Source organism: Molothrus ater, chromosome 27, assembly GCF_012460135.2.
Source record: "Molothrus ater isolate BHLD 08-10-18 breed brown headed cowbird chromosome 27, BPBGC_Mater_1.1, whole genome shotgun sequence".
In the NCBI taxonomy this organism is placed as follows: Eukaryota; Metazoa; Chordata; class Aves; order Passeriformes; family Icteridae; genus Molothrus; species Molothrus ater.
This window is the reverse complement of record NC_050504.2, coordinates 5,019,401-5,031,137: the sequence shown is the minus strand read 5'-3', so window position 1 is coordinate 5,031,137 and position 11,737 is coordinate 5,019,401. Positions and strand designations below refer to the sequence as shown.

Here is an 11,737-nt window from a genome sequence, read left to right as displayed (position 1 = left end):
GGGAAATGCAAAATATTTTTGTCTTCCCTCTCCTTCTGCCAGGTGAGAAATGCTGGTCTGGGCCAGGGGCTGCCATGTCCACCCACGGCTGGCTCCTGGATTATTGGGAATGTTTGTTCTCTGCAGTGTCCCAGGTTTTCCTGGCAAGCGAATCCTCCTCTGAGCAATCCTCGGACCCTGCTGCATTCCTTCGTGTCCCCAAGTGCTGCCCGTGGTGACAGAGCAGCAGGTGATGCTGCGCTGATGAAGGAATGGCTCTGTGAGGTGCAGGGCTGGTGTTTGCATTCCCGTGCTGGCCGCACACTTCTCCTGGAAACCGCCTTTCATCCCTCTTCCATTCCCGTTTATATTCCCACCTAAGCTGCGGATTTTTAGCGGTGCGTTTCTCCTCTCAGAGCTGGAGTGGCAGAGGAAATTACAGCACCAGTTTCACAGACAACAAAGAGATTCCCCCCTCCTCCCTGGCAGCCTCTCTGTAACCAGAACAAACAGAAATTCTACTTTAATCCGGCACTGGCCAAGTGTCACTCTGCAGTGGGGAATTCAAGTTCCTTTTCAGGTTCTCCTGATCAAAATTCTCTTGTTCCCAGGAAGTGAAAAATTAAATTGGGCACCTGTGGAAACGAAGGTGGAATTTCACCTCTCCTCCCTTTGCTAAAGTTATTTAGGCTCAGCTCTGTCCCCCTTGGTGGCTGGGAGAAGAGAATTATTGTCACTTCTTCGTGCCTGGGACGTGATTCTGTGATAAATAAACAATTCCAGGCGCTTAAACCTTGGCTATTGGGATGGGGGTTTTGGTGTGTGTGAAGCGAGAGCTCTGAATTCCCGGCTCTAGGGACAATTCCCACCTGGATGGCAGCAGGCAGGTGGCATTTCCCTGTGACAAGGGACACCAAATGCTGCAGTACCCCCGGCTCTGGAGGTGTCACCCTCTCCCTTTGATTTCCACGGGAAGCTGATTAAACCGACGGCTCTGACAGGAGCTGTACGCAAGAATTTTAACTAGCTGCTGCTTTTTAATATTCACTTCCTCTTCGGGTTTAATTATTTTGTTCCTGCGTTTTCCCTTTCAATTTACTAAAACTCCAGAAATGTAATTAGGGAGAGGCTGAGCTGCAGAGAGCTGCCAGCGATGAAACGGAGCAGCCCAGCCTCCAGCGCGGGCTGCAGGACAGGATTCCAATCATTATCCCCTTATCCAGGAAGGATCTGCGGCACGGCGGGATCAGAGCTGTTGAGAATGCAGCACTAATTAAACTCCCCTATCAGGAGAGGATGAAAACGCAGTTATTTCATTATTTCCTGGATTTGCCAGCTCTCTTACGAACCCAAACAAACCCGCTGCAAACAAAGCCCGGCTCAGTCACGGGGGAGACTTAATGAGGCTTTAATTTGTGCAGCACTCACGGAGCCAGTGCGAGGTGCTGCTCCCCTCTGCCCGTGCCAGGGGCACCTGTGGCGCCCATTTCCCATCTGGAGAGCACCAGGAACGCCGTGCCACACATTGCCACGGAACCTCGGCCAGCTCGGGGGACGTGCTTGCTTTGTGTGCGGCTTTAAATCATTAAACAACGTGCGTACCGCAGGCTGCGATGGTTTCCCTGTGAAATGGTCATTTTTTCGGTAACAGCCAATTAGGAATCCGTTCTCTCCCGCTGGTGCCGGGGTGTTTCCATCCCTCGCAGATCTCCTGCTCGCCCCAGCCCCTCTGGAGGGTTCTCCTGTCACAGCAGCCCCGGCTCTGTCACCTCAGTGCGCCCCAGGGGACGCTCGGGGGCCGGGGACGGGCGGAGTTGCTGGATCCCGCAATCCCTGAACCGTGGAGGGCTGAGCATCCTCCCGGGAAGGGGGATGGAGAGCCTGGGGGTTTTTTTTTGTATTTTTTTAAATTTGTATTTGCTGCAGTCATTCTCCTCCGGGTGGGATCCACAGTGGAACAGCAAAAGCTGAGCCCAGCAGTGCCAGCTTCCCTTCCCTGCCGATCAACAGGGCAGGAGGGGAAGGGAAATATCCCCACCTGGCACAGCTCCTCGGGTGGAGAGAGGCTAAGCAGTTATTTTCGTGTGTAAATAAAATATCGGTGTCTCTTACAGAAATACATCAAATATTGATGGCTTTTACCTATGTGTAGAATTGGCTCCTTCCAGGTTCAATCCAGAGGGGCGCAGGATTTTCCTTCAGGTGGATTTTCCTTCCCTGGGAGCCTGGGGAGGGGCTGGGATGGAATTCCCAGAGCAGCTGTGGCTGCCCCTGGATCCCCGGGAGCTTCCCAGGCCGGGCTGGACACTGGGACAGTGGGAGGTGGCCCTGGATGGAACTGGATGAGCTTTGAGCTCCTCCCATCCCAAACCCGCTCTGGAACTGTGTGATGGAAGCACACAAACCCCAAACCATGACAGTCCAGCGCAGCCCTAAATTCATGGCAAACCCACAGGGACCAGCCCTTCCATGATGAGGGAATTCCTGCTGCTCTGCAGGGCCGGTTCCCTCTCCAACCATCCCCAGTTCCCTGCTCTGAACGTTTCCCACCCAGATTTCCTTCCCAAACGCCACCAGAAACCTTCCCTCAGTCCTCGCTGCCATGATTAAAAGCCACTTTTGTTTGGGAGAAAACAAACACCACTTAAAACAAACCCTGCCCTGGAGGTTTCACTCGCAGGGAAGCTGCTGGGTTGCTATTTTTACCTGGATTCGAGAGGCATCAAAGCTGATTTTGGAGGAGAGGAGGAACTCAGCCCTCAAATTGACAACGGTGAGCGAGCAGCTCCCCCAGCCCTGCGCGGGCTTTGGTGCTCGTTAGCAGCGGCTCCTGATGAGGCTGCTCTTGTTTTCCAGGCTGCTTTTGATCCCACACTCATTAAAACCTGATCCTGCTGTGGGATTGTTTCCCCCTCCCCGAACCTCGGCACCTGCAGGGAGGGGGGGCCTGAGCATTGTCCCCAAATCCCCCAAATTCATCCCCAGGCAGTTTTTCCCCTCAAAGAGGAGCTCATCCTCGGGGACCACAGCCTCCAGCCCAGCTCCCCCCAGCCCAAACCATTCCAGGATTTTGTTTTCCCAGCCACGCTCACCACAGAACAAAATTAACCAACGAGGGGTTTATATTGCCTTGGAATATTCAGCGTTTGGGATATTCCGAGCAGAGTTTTCTGCTGCCCACGGGGAGAGGCCTCTGCTCCTGCCCCAGGGCTGCCTCCAGGTCCCTCCTGGGGGCTCCAGACTGGGAATTTATGAAGGGAAAATCCCAATATTTCATTCAATGTGGGGACAATTAAACCAAACCTGCAGGGAAGCAAATCATTAAATCATCAAATCATTCACCAGCCTGGAAACCTTTCCTTGCTGTCCCCAAAGCATCCTCGAGGTGTTTCAAAGAAACACCAAGATCCAGAGGGAATAACAACAATTCCTTATCCACCTTTACTCTCCTGTGACCAGAAAATCATCACTTACAGGATTATCTCCATCCCTACAAAACATCCACAATTTCAGTCCCCTCTCCAAACATTTGGCTTTTTTTTTTTTTTTTTTTTTTTTCCTGAGCCATCTGCTGCTGGAGCTGCTGGAGCTGCAGGAGGAGCAGCGGGGATGAAAGGAGAGGGAGCGGAGCTGCCAAATTCCCCCTGTGGGAGCCGGGCTCAGCTCCTCAATCCCACCCTCCCCTTCCCGGCCGGCTCCGATCGCCCTCCAGGGACAGAGCTCCCCGGGAGAATCCCAGCGGGAATGGGGCCCAGGCAGAATCCCAGTGGGAATGATCCCAAAGCAGAATCCCAGCGGGAATGGGGCCCAGGCAGAATCCCAGAGGGAATGGGCCCCAAGCAGAATCCCAGTGGGAATGATCCCAAAGCAGAATCCCAGCGGGAATGGGGCCCAGGCAGAATCCCAGTGGGAATGATCCCAAAGCAGAATCCCAGTGGGAATGGGCCCCAAGCAGAATCCCAGTGGGAATGATCCCCAAGCAGAATCCCAGTGGGAATGATCCCCAAGCAGAATCCCAGTGGGAATGGGCCCCAGGCAGAATCCCTGTTCCCAAAGCAGAATCCCAGAGGGAATGGGCCCCAGGCAGAATTCCAAGGGCAGAATCCCAGTGGGAATGATCCCCAAGGAGAATGCCAGTGGGAATGATCCCAAAGCAGAATTCCAGTGGGAATGGGCCCCAAGCAGAATCCCAATGGGAATGATCCCAAAGCAGAATTCCAGTGGGAATGGGCCCCAGGCAGAATCCCAATGGGAATGATCCCAAAGCAGAATTCCAGTGGGAATGATCCCAAAGCAGAATCCCAGCAGGAATGGCCCAAAGCAGAATCCTAGCAGGAATGGTTCCCAAGCAGAATCCCACAGAATCCCAGTGGGAATGGTCCCCAGGCCAGCAGGAGCAGGGCAGGATTTCAGCTCCCAGCCCGGCTCCACGGGGCTCTGCTGGATTAAACACAATAAAAACAGGGATAAACCTGGAGAAAAGCAGGATTTGCAGCTGGGTTTGGCTCCAGCAGCACGGCTCGAGCAGGGGTGGCACAGGAGCCGCTTTTTGCTGGGTTTTTTGTTGGGTTTCTCCCGGTGTTGCTTGGGAATGGTTAAAGCAGAGTTCCCCCTGCCGGTAACTGCGGCCGGAGTGGCTGAAATTGGGATCTGAAGCCAACAAAAGCCGGGAAGGAGGAAAACTGGGATGGGTTCAGAGCTGCTCATCCCGGCCAGAGCCATCTGTACCCACCCGAGGCACCCAGAAAATTCCACTCCTGCCCGTGGGGGAGCAACCCCCGGAATTCCCTGTGGGAATGTCCTGCCCAGCCAGGCCAGCCCGGAACATTCCAGAGCCTCTGTCCTGCCCCAGAATTCCTGCTGGGAAAGAGCTCCTGATCCCAGAGCTGCACAGGCAGAGGGAGCTCCCAGGGCTGAAAAACCCCCAAATCTTTGATTTCCCTGGATTTGCATCCCCTGAGCTGGAGAAGGTCTGGTCCAAGGTGGGGTTGAGCCAGGGCAGGTGAAGCCCAGAGAGCTGTGGGGAGCCTGAGCACTGGGGTTTGTCCCTTGGGTGCACTTACACTGGGAACCACAGAATGGTTGGGGCTGGAAGGGACCTTAAATCCCACCCAGTCCCACCCTGGGACAGCTCCCGGGATCCCAGGGCTGGATGGGGCTCCCTTGGTCACTTCCTGCAGGGAATAAACCCAACAGGCCTTGGCAGCAGGAATTAAAATCCCTTTTGCCCTTCCCTGGATGCTCTGGCAGCACTTTGTGCATCCCTGGCCCTTCCCTGGGAACAGGAGGAGTTTCCTGATGTTTCCCCCCAATCCAAGCCCAGCCTTAGGATAGGAAAAAGGAGCAAAAGGAGCAGAGCCCAAATCCCACAGAACAGACTCGTCCCTCTCCCAAAGTTCCTTGGAGAAGAAGAAGCAGCAGAGGATGGAAATTCCTTGAATCCCACCCTGTTCCTTTGGGATTTATTCCAAGGGACAGCTGGATCCAGGCAGGAACATCCCAAAGGCTCTTCAGGAGCTGCTCTGGGAATTCCTGCTTGGGCATCCCAGGGGATGGGAGAGGAGCTGCCCCGAATTTGGGGAATTCTCATTTCCTGAGGCACGTTCAGGATTTCCCTGCTGGCGCATCCCAGTAGAAGAAAATCCAAGGGGCTGCTCTGACCCTCTGGAAAACCCCACAGCAGGAAGGGGCTGCCTCCAATTAAAATTCTTTAATCCCAGAATCACCCCAAAGGACTGGGATCATTCCTCTCCCTCCCCGGAGAGCAAAGCTGGGTCCCCCCCAAATCAGCCAAATCCCCAACAAAAGTCCTGGAGGAGCAGCCATTGTCTGGTTTTCTTTAATAAAGATAGGAAGGATTTGTGTTTTCCTGTTAAGGCAAGGATCTGCTGCTGCTGCTCGGCTCAGGGGGCAGCTCTGATTACACAAAAAAAAAGCAAAATTACACCTCAAACTAAAGGATTACATTTTAGAGACCATTTGAAATTAAAAAACCAAACCAAACTCAACCCAAAAATAAATTCCACACGGTTTCCTTCTGATTCCCTGTCCTGAGTCCAGTTCCACACCAGATTCTGAGGTACAAGACAATAAATTAAAAGTTCATTCCAACTGCGGGATCGCCCGATCGACCTCAATGCGACGTTTTCTTCACCCCCTTCCCGAATTTGGCATCGAGCCCAAGGCCTGGCAGGAAACAAAACACCAGGTTTGAGTTCTTCAAACCAGCAGGGAGATGGGAATTTGGGGAAAAAAAAATCAGCTGAACATCCCCAAATTTACCCACGGAATGAGCTGGGGAGAAGGGACCGAACCGCACCGCAGGTCCCACACTCCCTGCAGAGGCTCCCGTGGGTTTGGGGAGCTCCCAGGGCAGGGATCCCATGGATTTTAGCCCCCATACTCACCCAGGAACACCAGGACGGTGCCCACCCACTGCATGGGGCTGATGGGGTTGGCAAAGAGCACCACGGAGGCCAGGATGGTGAAGAACTTGCGGGTGGTGGTGATGATGGAGCAGGTCAGGGGCCCGAAGTACACCACGGTCATGAAGATGAAACTCTGCCCCGCCAGAACAGAGCCCCCGTCACTGGCACTGCCAGGACAGGCAGCCAGGGGCAAATCCCAAAGGATCTCCCTTCAAATCCTGGGTTTAAGGGGGTTTGTGGCATCCCGGGATGGGCTGGAGGGGCCTTGGAGCTCATCCAGAGACGCCTTCCCCTATCCCAGGGTGCTGCAGCGTGGCCTGGGATGAGGCAGCCACAGCTTCCCTGGGAATTCCATCCCAGCCCCTGCCAGGGAAGCAAACCCCACCCAAAACCCCAGCCCTGAGCCCTGACCTGGCCCAGGGCGCTGGTGAGGCCAAAGAGGAGGATGTTGGAGATGATGCTGGGATAACGCTCCATGAAACTCAGGAACTCCCAGAGCTCCCCCGTGAACAGGATCCCTGGAAAACAGCCAGGAGGAGCAGCCTGGATGGGGATCCCACCCTCGTGGGGTCAGGCAGGGTTCAGGACCCCCAAAGCAGGCAGTGAACCCCACAAACTCCAGCAGGAAACACCAGCAGCAGAAGCAATCGCCCTCCTGGTTAATTAGTGAAAGGAAGATCATTAACTGGGATCAAATTCCAACAGAACAGTCCCTTAATCAGGAGTGCTAATCCTGGAATGGCTTGGGCTGGAAGGGACCTTAAAGCTGCTCCAGTGCCAGGGGCAGCTCCCAGCCCTCCTGGGCTCCACTTTGTGCTCCCAGCTGGAGCAGGAGCTGCAGGAGAGCCCAGCGAGGGGCAGGGCTGGGCCACGAGCAAAACCCCAAAAATCCCCAACAAAACCAAGCCCCAGAGGGCTCCAGGCCAGGCAGGGCCCGGGTCCAGCCCTGGCTGCTCACCTGCCCCCAGGAACAGCGTGGACCAGAGGTTGACGTTGAGCATCATGTGGTTGGAGCCCGTCTGGTAGTGAGCCCTCATGTGGTCCTGGGACACCCCCGTGAGCCCGTCCAGGGTCAGCGACAGCAGCTGGGCACCCACAGACAGACAGGGCACAGAGAGGGGATGGACAGACAGACAGGGGACACCATCAGGCCCTGCTCCTTGTCCCCAGGGCAAATGGCAATTCCCCTTGCACAGCGGTTACCAACAGGGATTGGCAGGGGGGCTGGAGGGTGCAGGGCACAGGAGGCTCCTCTCAGCACACCTGGGCTGCTGCAGCCCCAAGGCACACCTGGGAGGCCAGGGTGTATGCTGGGGTAAATCCTGGGGAAAATCCCACATGGGAGGCCAGGGTGTATCCTGGGGTAAATCCTGGGGAAAATCCCACACGGGAGTTTGGGTGTATCCTGGGGTAAATCCCACATGGGAGGCCAGGGTGTATCCTGGGGTAAATCCTGGGGTAAATCCCACACGGGAGTTTGGGTTTATCCTGGGGTAAATCCCACATGGGAGTTTGGGTTTATCCTGAGGTAAATCCCACATGGGAGTTTGGGTGTATCCTGGGGTAAATCCTGGGGTAAATCCCACATGGGAGTTTGGGTGTATCCTGCGGTAAATCCTGGGGTAAATCCCACATGGGAGTTTGGGTTTATCCTGAGGTAAATCCCACCTGAGAGCCCAGGGTGTATCCTGGGGTAAATCCTGGGGAAAATCCCACATGGGAGGCCAGGGTGTATCCTGGGGTAAATCCTGGGGTAAATCCCACACGGGAGGCCAGGGTGTATCCTGGGGTAAATCCCACACGGGAGTTTGGGTGTATCCTGGGGTAAATCCCACACGGGAGTTTGGGTGTATCCTGGGGTAAATCCCACATGGGAGGCCAGGGTGTATCCTGGGGTAAATCCCACACGGGAGTTTGGGTTTATCCTGGGGTAAATCCCACCTGAGAGCCCAGGGTGTATCCTGGGGTAAATCCCACCTGGGAGCTTGGGTTTATCCCAGGTGCAAATCCCACCTGAACCCCTGGAATTTATCCCAGGTGAAGGGCAAATCCCACCCAAGAGCCCAGGCTTTATCCCAGGTGAGGGTAAATCCCACATGGGAGTTTGGGTTTATCCTGGGGTAAATCCTGGGGAAAATCCCACACGGGAGTTTGGGTGTATCCTGGGGTAAATCCCACCTGGGAGCTTGGGTTTATCCCAGGTGCAAATCCCACCTGAGAGCCTGGAATTTATCCAAGGGGTAAATCCCACCTGAACCCCTGGAATTTATCCCAGGTGAGGGGCAAATCCCACCCGAGAGCCCAGGCTTTATCCCAGGTGAGGGTAAATCCCACCTGAGGGTTTATCCCAGGAGTAAATCCCACCCCAGAGCCTGGGGTGTATCCCAGGTGTAAATCCCCCCTGAAACCCTGGAATTTATCCCAGATGAGGAGTAAATCCCAGGATTTCTTGCAGGAATAAACCCCACCTGAGGCCCCAGGGCTCCTCCCAGGTGCCACCCCACAAGTCCCAGCCCTGTGGGGTCCCTGCACTCACCAGGAGCAGCTCCCCATAGCCAAAGACGTGCTCGGTGTCCCCTGTCCCTTTTTTGGGCTTGTAGAGGAACAGGGCCACCCCTGCCACGATGAGCAGCACGCACAGGTACTTGGCTGGGGGGTACCTCTTCCGCAGCACGGTCACCCCCAGCAGCATCACTGGGAAAAGAGCGGTCAGAAACTGCCCCAAATCCACTCAGAGGAATTAAATACTTAAAAAAATCACCCCCAGGAGCATCACTGGGAAAAGGGAGGTCAAAAACTGCCCTAAATCCACTCAGAGGAATTAAATCCTTAAAAAAATCACCCCCAGGAGCAACACTGGGAAAAGAGAGGTCAGAAACTGCCTCAAATCCACTCAGAGGAATTAAACCCCTACAAAGTCATTCCCAAATCATGGCTGGGGAGACAGAATGTCACCAACTGATCCCAAAGCCCTCCCTGGAATCCCAGCCCAGCCCCAGCTGGCTCTGCCAGGGAGGCCCAGAAATCACAAACTCCCCAAAAAATGGGCAATTCTCTTACCTGGGATGGGTTTGCAGGATTTGCCCAGGACCTGGGAAAGGAAAAGGGGCATTAATGATCCACACCCCAAAGTGAGACCCCAAAGTGAGACCCCTGGGGCAGCTGAGCCTCAGCAAGGAGAGCTCAGCCCTTGCCCCAGAGGGAGTGACCCCAGTTCCCTGGCAGGTGACACTGCCAGCATTTCTGGGCAGTTCTGTCCCTTCTCAGAGCCCTCCCTGCACCCCCAGCAGGGACCGGGACACAAAAGTGATGCCAGGAAAATGGCAGGGTCGGTGTCACAGCCAGGGTCCCCTTGGTGTGGGGTAGCTGTGTCCCCATGTCCCCTCTGTCCCCGTGCTCACCTGGGTGGAGTAGCTGTGTCCCTGTGTCCCCATGCCCCATACCTGTGTGGGGCAGCTGTGTCCCAGCCCTGTCCCCATGTCCCTGTGTCTCCTGTCCCGTACCTGTGTGAGGTACCTGTGTCCAAGCCTTGTCCCCATGTCCCCTGTCCCGTACCTGTGTGGGGCAGCTGTGTCCCAGCCCTGTCCCCATGTCCCCTGTCGCCTACCTGTGTGGGGTACCTGTGTCCCCCTGTCCTGTACCTGTGTGGGGTACCCGTGTCCCAGCCCTGTCCCCGTGTCCCCTGTCCCGTACCTGTGTGGGGTAGCTGACGAACTGCAGGGCGGAGTTGCTGGACACCATGGCGCCCAGGTAGGACAGCGAGCAGGCCCCGTACAGCCAGCCCCGCGTGCGGTCCGGCCGTGCTGCATCCACGAAACGGATCACTGCGGGGACAGGCACGGCTCAGGAGCGGCCCCGGCCCCGCCACAACCGGCCCGGGGCTCCCGGGGGTGCCGCACTTACGGAGCTTGGCGAAGGCGGCGTTGATCACGCACTGGATGAACACCAGGGTCAGCGCGTACTTGAACTTCTCCTGCTTCGCGCCCTCCCCGTAGCGGCCCCGGGTGCTGCGGGACGCACAGCGGGACACCGGTGACACCGGGACCGGCACCGGTGACACCGGGATAGAGCAGGACACCAGTGACATCGGGGCACAGCGGGACACCGGTGACAGAGTGGGACCGGTACCGGTGGCACAGGGGAGAGAACCCACGGCACGGGAAGGAGCGGCGCGCCCTCGCCGGTGTCCCCGTCCCGTGTCCCCGCAGCCCCAAACCCCCGTCCCGTGCCTCCCTCCCCGCCCCGTGTCCCCCGGCCCCGCTCCGCCCCGGTGTCCCGGTGTGGCTCACATGCTCTCCTGCAGGATGCCGTAGTAGAAGTAGCAGGCGAACACGCCGAGGAAGCAGACGGGCAGGCGGAGGCGCTCGGGCAGCCCCGCGGCCGCGCTCGCTCCCATGGTGGCGGCGGGGCCGCTCAGCGCGGGCGGCACCTCCAGCACCACATCCCGCGGCGCCCCGGGCGGCCTCATCGGCCCCGCCGCGCCCGCCCCGCCCCGCGCCGCCCCGCGCGCTGCCGGACCCGCCGCGGGGGGAAAGGCGGGCGGAGCGCGCTGGGAACAGGGCGGAACCGGGCGGGAGCTGCACACCGGGATCTCCGAACCCTTCCCGAGGCTGCGCCCGCCGCGGTTCAGTCGCGATGGGACCGGCGGTGTGCGGAGCGGCGCAGGCAGTACCAGGGCAGCCCAGCATTAGGGGCCTTCGCGGTGCATGGCGCGCGCAGGCGCGCCACCCGATGTGGAGAGCGGCGATTGGCTGTGCTGAGGGGGCGGGGTACAGGAACAGGCTCTGATTGGTGATCTCGGAGAGAGGCTCCGCCTACTTTGTGCGACACCGAGCGGGGCCTTCTGGGGTCCTTCCGCCGGCCCGGGCCCCGTTCGAACTCGGCGGGGCGGAGCCGCCGGGTTGCGGCCGGGATCGGTTCTGCCCTTCCCAAGGCCCCACTGCTCCGAGCCGCGCTTCTGAGAGGTTCCCGGGCTCGGCGGGGCCGGGGAGCAGCGAGTCACGAAAGCCCTTTGGCCGCGGAGGGACGAACCCCCGCCATGGCACTTTGTCCTTCACAGTTCCTCTCATCCTTACGGGAATTCCAACACAATTCACAATCCCCGGGCCACACATCCCACCTCCAGGGCACCGCTTCCGGCAAAATCCACGGAGGAGCTGCCAGTGCTGCAATTCTCTAGGCTTCACACCACGAGAGAGCTCTGGGAGCTCCTCCGCCTGAGCTCGGCGCTGCCCACACTCAACACGGCGGCCTCGGTAACGGACGCGCCGCGCCCTGCCGGCCTCGTGCCCTCATCAAAGATGGCGCCCGCGAACCCAATCAAAGATGGC

At 57.5% G+C, this 11,737-nt stretch overlaps 1 protein-coding gene across 1 annotated transcript; it reads right to left on the bottom strand.

Annotated features, from left to right (window-relative positions):
* Positions 1-5,802: 5,802 nt before the first annotated feature.
* SLC35B1 (solute carrier family 35 member B1) lies at positions 5,803-10,874 on the bottom strand. Its single transcript, XM_036398836.2, has 9 exons — positions 10,697-10,874; positions 10,311-10,414; positions 10,101-10,231; positions 9,468-9,498; positions 8,944-9,101; positions 7,366-7,492; positions 6,819-6,925; positions 6,387-6,540; positions 5,803-6,165 (listed from the first exon to the last, which is right to left on the bottom strand). Exons 1-9 carry the CDS (start codon positions 10,801-10,803, stop codon positions 6,113-6,115), a joined length of 972 nt encoding a protein of 323 aa, XP_036254729.1. The 5' UTR covers positions 10,804-10,874; the 3' UTR covers positions 5,803-6,112.
* Positions 10,875-11,737: the final 863 nt, after the last annotated feature.

What these genes read in the sequence shown, in the direction of transcription:
- SLC35B1 (XM_036398836.2), bottom strand. Translation starts at nt 10,803, where the DNA reads ATGGGAGCGAGCGCGGCCGCGGGGCTGCCCGAGCGCCTCCGCCTGCCC. An exon ending in TCGTCAGCTACCCCACACAG is followed by an intron (nt 9,499 to 10,100) that starts GTACGGGACAGG and finishes TTCCTTTCCCAG; the next exon opens with GTCCTGGGCAAATCCTGCAA. An exon ending in GCTATGGGGAGCTGCTCCTG is followed by an intron (nt 7,493 to 8,943) that starts GTGAGTGCAGGG and finishes GTGGGTGCCCAG; the next exon opens with CTGCTGTCGCTGACCCTGGA.